The following is an 8,688-nucleotide window of genomic DNA, read 5'->3' as shown; positions in this document are numbered from 1 at the left end:
CTAACTGCCCTCAAAATGTTTTATTTTTTCGCGTTTTCGGGAAAACTATACATTTTTGAGACTGAAAAAATACAGGAATTACGTCACACAAAAATCCGAGAACGTTTTGAAATTAAATATTTATTAAAACTATTAAAAAAGCCTACTTTTTTTTGTAGAGTAAAGCTTGCTAATTTCCTAATTTTTCACTATTTTTATTTCACTTTGCGAACGGTTTTAGAGATATAAAAAAGAAAATTTCGTGAATTTTAGAGAAAATACTAACAAAAATTACAAAATACCACGGAAAAACTTTTATACAAAATTTCTATAACCTGCAAAAAAAAAAACTATATTTACAAATCTACCACCGTTTAGAGTTTTATATTTTATTTTATTAAAACCAAAATTAAAAAAATTTTTTTTAATGACTAGATATTATTTAAAAAAATTTACGCACTTTTGTGTTTTTTATTTTGACGTCACTTTAGTTTGTCACTTTTTTTTTTTTTTTAAATTACTATGAGTGAAATCATAACCAAAACTTTTCGTGTGTGTTCACCATAAAATATCTTTGGTCAAATTTCACTCATATACGTCCCACTACCAAGCCCGGCCCTGTAACGGTAAATACGCGCCACATTGTTGCTGATGTTGTAAATAATTATTTTGATTGCGGTACGCGGCGGCCATAGCAATGGTGGCGCTGCCATTTGCCGCGGCCATACATTGGGCGGCTTGTGATGTGACCACCTGTGCTGCAGCCGTTTGATGGTGTAACGCATGTAAATGGTTACCGGTGTTTGTAACACCACTACAATTGTTTGTACCGCCTCCGGCTGTCTGTTGGCCGCCCGTTCCACCGCCGCCGCCTCCGTTGTTGCTGCCACCACTGCCACCGTTGTTCCGTCCAGTTATGATGTCAGCCGTGCCACCGTTGCCGCCACCAACACCCGTTTGTTGATTGTTACCACCTGAACATGGTTTGCCATCTTTTACCAGGACAGGCACTGCCACACGCCGTGGTGAACTTGACGACTGCAAAGAAAAAGAAAAGAAAACATTATGCTTGGGTACAATCAGGAATTATTCGGAGTTCTGTATAATTTAAATGAAGTTATCCCATATTATCCATATTATTACAGTCTGTGCAAATCTGGAAGTTCTGATTTATAGCAGAAAATGATGTTCGCCCAATGAATTATCCAAATTTGTGACCTCGAGCACCGAACGCAACTTTGCAAAAAAACCCGTGAAAATTTAAGATATTTTGGCAATTGTAATCCTAAAGAGCTAGTTTTTAAAGCAGACTAAATTTGCTACAATATGCGTCCAGAATGGTCTTTGTGGACCTAATTGTTTCTGAGGTAAAGCCTTTCAAAGTCTATGATTTTTTCGAACTTGCCAAAATTTTTGCAAAATTCTGTCGTTTTGAATGGATTTTGACTCTGAGTAACACTAGCACACTCCGTCGGAGGTAAGTGAAACTACCTCTCGCCAAAGTAGTTCGAGTGACGTCTGAAATATTGCAAAAAATTGCGAAGTTAGAAAAAATGATAAATTTTGAACATCTTTAATGTCAGAAACTATTGGGTTTACAGATTCTAGTCTCATATTGTAGTCTACTTTAAAAACATCTTGAAAAAGTACTTCAAAAGGTAAAAACTAGCCCTTTAGGTTTCCAAATATATTCACAACTAATATATTTAACAGTATTTCAACAAGAACTGTTCACGTTACGCTGTAACATCCACGGCTCACATTGACTGACTGAAAAAATGGAAAAATCAGTTCAGTAATTCTTATAGTATCGCCCGATAATCAATGTGAAACATCAATTTTTTGACAAATTTTCGGCGTCGCGAGAAATATTCATCAAGTATTTTCAAAAGTATTTAGGAACAAGTGAATACAAACAATTGACTGAGTTACTTCTTGAAATATCCTGTATAGAATGTGCTTGCAATATTTTTAATAAATTAGAAAATTTAAAAAACCAACACAATTATGTCGCCTTTTCTTTTGATTTTCGCTAATTCCGGAAATTTTCGAAAATATTTTCTAAAATTGTTTTTCGTTTTTCAAGAATTTTTCACAAGACTACTTGTTGATACTACCAGCAAATTTTCAACTGTCTATCTTTTATAGTTTTGGAGATAATGCATTCCAAAGTTTTGCCCTCCAAAAATGCGTCCCTACGAGTATACAATTGGCTTTGTGCTCATACTAAAGAAATTTAGAGTGTACTGGCCGATCAATCTTACCATGCAATCAAAACCAATAAAATTGAACAGAATTTTATGAACATTAGTGTATATATAAAATAATATAATAATGGCCGCGAGTATGACGTAAATACTTGAGTGCTATATAAGTGGCAACGAAGCAAGATGAAATGAAACAGGGACTCATTTCAAATACTCCAAACCTACTACTACTCTCTACTCTACACGTATTATTATAATATATAACTTCGTCATACTGTTCTGAACTCAAGTGGTTTTCACTTTACAAATATATATATACAGTATATACAGGGTGTCAAACTTAACTTGGTTTTATATGGAAAACTTTTTTATTATAAGGTTTACGAAAAAAAGTTATTCTTTACAAAAATCTCTACTTTCAAAAATATTATTATTCAGCTATTCACTTTTGATATCGCAGGTAAAAGGTGTTCACAAATTGAAAAAGTTCGGTAGGAATGTTCGGTAGAAATCTCACTCCCGAGATACGTAGGAGGGAATTTAAACAATTTTGTAAAAAAACAATTTTAGGAATGTATTTAAAGAATTTTTTAAAGAATGGCTACCAGGCAGAGGTGGTAGCCATCATGAGATGTGCTGACCACATCCAATTGGCCAATTTGAAGGACGATGTGATTAGTATCTGCACAGACAGTCAAGCAGCACTCACAGCGCTATCAAACTGTACAGTGTCATCGCGACTCGTCAAGGAGACTAGAAACAGTCTAAACAACCTGGCGCGGTACAATAAAGTCAATATTACCTGGATCCCCGGACACTTCGGTTGGAACGGTAATGAGAGAGCAGACAAGCTGGCCAAACTGGGAACCACCATGGCTCCCACTCAAGAAAAGCTTGTGAGGATGCCATACCAAGAAGGTCTTAACAGATTAGGAGATAATCTGAAAAACCAACAATTAAAGGCATGGACCAGCTACGAGGGAGGGCGAATCGCCAAAAGCCTGTTTGGTGACGGAAACTCGCTCGGTAACAGAGCCGAGGAGATCTTGAAACTAAACAGAGCTGATATTAGAGTCATCGTAGAGTTACTCACAGGTCATGATAACCTGAACAAGTTCCAACATCAGATTGGAAAAAGACAATCTCCCCCGTGTGACAGATACGGAGAAAATTCAGAAGAAACATCGATCTACTTTCTCTGTTACTGCCCGGCGCTCATACAGCAGCGAAGGAAAAGGTTTGGTCCGGCCATAGTCGAACCAGAAGAAATTAGGAAACTCAGCGCTAGGCAAATCCTGGTTTTCTGTACATCAGTTGGTTATAATAGCCACTGAAAAGCGTACCGGGAATAAAGTACAAGGGTCTATTTGGCTAGGTGCTCTGAACCATTGCTTCGAGGCGCAATAATAAAAAAGTTTTTCATACGTAGCCAACTTAAGACACCCTGTATATATTATAGAATAGATGGTATATGTATACGATCTTCTAATATGTATTTGTGAAGAATTTTCATCGAAATTTTCATAGAAAAGTATCTACGTTATCTCTCAAGAAATATACGCCAATAAAACTAAAAATAGCTAAAAAAGTGTTGTATCTCTGAAATTTCCACAGTACTGTTTATTAGGGTAACAAAAAAAACGGCCACTCAGGCGGGCCTTTTCAAACATTCTCGAAAAACGAAAAAAAATTTTAGAAAATATTTTCAAAATTATAGATAATGATAATAAAAAATTTCTTTATTACCTGATTATGTTGATTTTGTTCGGCCATGGCTTTTTCTTTTGCTTGTCGCTTGCACTTATAACGGTGATTTTGAAACCAAATTTTAACCTGAAACAAAAAAAATAAAAAATTTTTTATTTCAAATTAACAAGAAAAATATAATTCTAGAAATTCTCGAATTCCATGTCTCACTGTCCATTTTTATCTGGCGCAAGGTAAAATTCAGTTTATTCTAAGATTTTCTTTAATTAATCTAATTGTTTTATGAAACGCATGACAAAATTACTATCAGAAAACAAAAAATACGTTGTTAAAGAAGGAAACAAGCCAAGAAACATCAGCGTTTTTTATTTATGGCTAATCAATGGCTAAGTTAACTGAAAAAAATCGCAAAAGTAAAAAAAAGCAATGGCTTGCGGTTAAAAATTGAATTGAAAAGTTCTAGATCTCAAAAAAACCTATCGATTAACGTATGGTAAGTCCTTCCTTTGAAAAAAATCTTTAAAAAAAGTCCTTAACTGCAAAAAGCTGTCACGACAGATTCTTTGCTTTCTATTATCAACACTTTACCACGCAAATGGAACAACCATTCAAATCTTTCGTTAATTTTGGGACATCGATTACAATCAACTAATTTTTTAAGACGACCTTTTACGACTTCTTCTCCTTCGCTCCAGAAAAATTTCCGAGTATAGAAATGAAATCAGAATTAAAAGTGCTCTTTTTATATGAATCTTTTTCAAACTAAATACATTAATTTTTCAATTATTCTTCCATAATAATATCTCTAACAAATTCTGTCAATACATAAACACCATAACATGTCATATTCTTCAAGTTTGAAGTAGTTTTTTTTTTTTTGTATGAACCAAGATAAAACTCCCACATACGACTAGAGTCAGTTACTCTTTATCCCTTCTCTAACTCCATTGAGCAAGTAACAAATTGTAATATTAACTTGATGATATAAAGTGAATATTTTCACCTCGAGAATCCAATAAGCGAGGAGCCCATGACAGTAAAACTGCCCTTACGAGGATTTCGAAATTTCGCAGTTTATCCTGGCAGAAATATTTTTTATATTTTTAATAATAACAAGGATTTTGCTCTTTCATGGAAATTAATTTGTAAGAGACTATTTTATTGCAAATTTTATCTATTTTTAAGAAAATATGGTGTGACAGCTCATTTCGTGGCAGAAAGGTCTATCACACCGATTTTAAATATATATAAAGCCAATAAAAATTTACGCTTATCGCGGAATTACTTTTTTTTTTGTAAATGTGTTCGTTTTGAATTATACTTTCGAAATATCTCGGTGTGACAGCTCAAAACTTGACCAAAATATCTGTCACACTAGTAAAAAATCCTAGCAAAAAATATTTGTGCCAGAATAAACCCTGACGAGTTTTACTGTCACGGGCTCCAAAGCTATTTAGTAAGATTTGTAAAATAAAAAATCAATAAATTAGTAAGTAAGTGGTCATACTTCTAAGGATCATATCCCGCTGCTTGTATTTTTTCCTACAATATTGACCACACACATGATTATCTCACACATATGATGACTGTCATTGACGATGAATGCATTTAATGACCATCGCTGGTATCTAGTTAGTTAGTTAGTAATGCTTTTCAATCTTTCATGGCTTGGTTTTTGTATAGTCATAAGGCCAAGCCTAATATTAGTAATTCATTTCAGAAAGGTTATATACCTTAGAGGATGTTTAGACATGATCTTAACCCGTCAAACTTTTGCTTATCATTATGTTTCTTTCATAAAATCAAAAAAAATTTGAAAGAAATCTCGGAAACGGCTCCAACAGATTTTATGGAATTTAGTACGCAGGAGCTTTGGGATGCGATAAATCGATCCAGATTGGTTTCATTTTTAGAAAACGTTTTACTCAAAATAAATAACGAGCCAAGCTCGGCCATCCTAGTACTTATTATTAAGCACAGGTCTTTTTGAGCACAGGTCTAATTTTAATAATTAATGTGATTATCGTTCAAATAGTCATTTTGGGCATGACATGAGTTCCAAGCCATTTTTCGAGCTTGACACTAGTCTATTTACATTTTAAAAAGTGTTTAGACAGACCTTGAGAACAATTTCTCAAATTTTCATCCGTTCTGAAATGATTATCACACATTGTACTTGGCCCCTAACCTATTGGCTGCTGGTACACACCATGGATGATGGTAGTAGTACCATTAAGTATGAATTCAAAGTTAAACACTTCACATTAATGGACACAAGAATGCAGTATCCAGTGTTATATGTTTGTATTATATCCATTTCAGGTTTTTTTTGTCATCGCATGCATGGGCGGATACGTTTCAAATATTTTTAAGAACCAAGAACAACGTATATGTGTGTATTCATTCTTCCAGATAATATGGCAAATTTTAATAAACGGGAAGTGTTAACCAAAAACACAAGTTTAGAGTATTATTTGCCAGGTCAATTTTATGTTATTTTAAATCTCTTATGATAAAGAAGTCTTTTCGAATGAAAGCAACTTTTCGATGACTAGTGCAGGAAATATCTACAGACATTTGAAGAAATTGTAGCTTTTCGCTGTTCTGTATCATCATCCGATATAAAATTATTAGCCCAGTTGGTTAAGGCGTAACTAATTCCGTCCACAGTATGCTTAGGGTAGTGGGTTCGATTCCCGCCGTCCCCACAAAATTAATTTAATTAACAGTTGTGATGGGCTGGTGTAGTGCATGGTATATGCATGAAGGAGGTGCACTCAGCCTTTGAAATTGAGGAGCTGATAAATGAAATCATCAGCGGAAAGATGGTAAAACACATATATGGTATCACAAAGGTTCTCTATAGCCTAAGTGTGTCCTTCGTGGACAGCCAATATAACCTAACCTAACCAGCTAAAATTGATAATTTATGCCAATGTACCGCCCATGAAGAAATCTCTAAACCATAGCAATAAAGAGTTAGTTAATGTACAAGTAAGTTGTATATAGAAAATCTATTAAATATGCTGTTTTTATTTCGAGGTAGGTTGGTAATACAGAGTCCATTATTTGTGTAAACATTAAAAACACTATTTATTATAAAACCAGTAGATGATTTTCCCCACTTACAATTTTACAAGACGTTTTTAATTCTTTATAAGTGACCTTCTAACAAACATTAATTTCATTAATAGACCACAATCATTTTGGCTTTTCATCTCTCAAAAACAGTCCTTGGGTTCGTTACCAAAAAATGAAATGATCTAATTGAAATTTTATTTATCAATTAATTATCCTTTTACACGTCTTCTACGAAAAATTCATATCGATTCTGTGTACGGTTTAGGACAAATTAACTATCAAATCCTGGTTGGAACGGTAATGAGAGAGCAGACAAGCTGGCCAAACTGGGAACCACCATGGCTCCCACTCAAGAAAAGTTTGCGAGGATGCCATACCAAGAAGGTCTTAACAGATTAAGAGATAATCTGAAAAACCAAACAATTAAAGGCATGGGCCAGTTACGAGGGTAACAGAGCCGAGAAGATCTTGAAACTAAACAGAGCTGATATTAGAGTCATCGTAGAGTTACTCACAGGTCATGATAACCTGAACAAGTTCAAACATCAGATTGGAAAAAGACAATCTCCCGCGTGTGACAGATGCGGAGAAAATTCAGAAGAAACATCGATCCACTTTCTCTGTTACTTCCCGGCGCTCATACAGCAGCGAACGAAATGGTTTGGTCCGGCCATAGTCAAACCAGAAGAAATTAGGAAATTCAGCGCTAGGCAAATCCTGGGTTTCAGTACATCAGTTGGTTATAATAGCCACTGAAAAGCGTAGCGGGGATAGAGTACAAGGGTCTATTTGGCTAAGTGCTCTGAACCATTGCTTCGAGGCTCGATGCTCGAGCATGGCCCGCTAACCTCCATAAACTCTCAAATGTACGTTTCTGGTCCATTTTGTTGCATATTTTCAAGATTTTGAAATTTTCAAAAATAACATTATAATAATGGGCTTTTTTGGGCCCATAGCAATGGCCAAACTTTCTAGCGGCAAGAAGTTAGATGCAAATTTTGATATATAGACCTTCCTGAACATGGCCCGATAGATTGAGGTACATAAAAATTCTTCATTTTAGCCTTTTTTGTTCTAAAATGATTCGTCTACATAAACCACCAGATTAAAAGGGCTGTCTTTAATAATTAATTTATCAAAAGCCGTAAAGAGAATCGATTAAAATTAATAATAAATACTCATTGGTAACACTTGGCGTTTTACTATCGAAACTTTCAACAACTTACAGCTTATTTTTGAGACTTTTTTGTAAATAAATTGTTTAAAATGACTGTAGTAAAAAATAAGTCAATAAAAATTAATATAATATTATTTATTATTATTTATGAATTATTTTATTATATTTATTATTTGTCACATAAATATATAATTAATTTGTTTTTAATATAATTAATTAGCTAAACAAATTAAATTAAAAGTTTTTTTTTAGGTAGTTTAGTCGGTAAGTTTGTATATGTTTTTGTTAATTTTCAAGTGCAGATATATAATTAATAAACACAAAATTTGTTTTAAGAAATTGTTTTAAGTAATAAGTACCTTTTTGACTTAAATAATATAAAAAAAACTTAAGTAGTATTTTAGTATATATGTATTATATCTTTACTTGTTTTAAGTATGTATACCAATGTACTTCTGTACTTAAATATGCTTAAAAATACTTCTCCATAGTTTTGAAGTATGTATACCTAAAAAATATAATATCTTCAAAAAAAAA

General features: G+C 33.6%; 1 protein-coding gene across 2 annotated transcripts in view; it reads right to left on the bottom strand.

Moving 5' to 3' along the window:
• Nucleotides 1-526: 526 nt before the first annotated feature.
• Nucleotides 527-8,688, bottom strand: part of LOC123293242 (homeobox protein Nkx-2.4) — a 51,880-nt gene continuing 43,718 nt past the window's right edge. For both annotated transcript variants that reach the window (XM_044873993.1, XM_044873992.1), the window contains exons 5-6: nucleotides 3,933-4,019; nucleotides 527-1,017 (exon numbers count right to left, since the gene is read on the bottom strand). In XM_044873993.1, the coding sequence (XP_044729928.1) occupies nucleotides 583-1,017; nucleotides 3,933-4,019 (522 nt within the window). In that variant the 3' untranslated portion in view covers nucleotides 527-582. The remainder of the gene's footprint in view (nucleotides 1,018-3,932; nucleotides 4,020-8,688) is intronic.

This window comes from Chrysoperla carnea, chromosome 2 (assembly GCF_905475395.1).
Source record: "Chrysoperla carnea chromosome 2, inChrCarn1.1, whole genome shotgun sequence".
In the NCBI taxonomy this organism is placed as follows: Eukaryota; Metazoa; Arthropoda; class Insecta; order Neuroptera; family Chrysopidae; genus Chrysoperla; species Chrysoperla carnea.
Note: the sequence above shows the minus strand (reverse complement) of the source record. Positions and strands in the feature narration are given on the sequence as shown.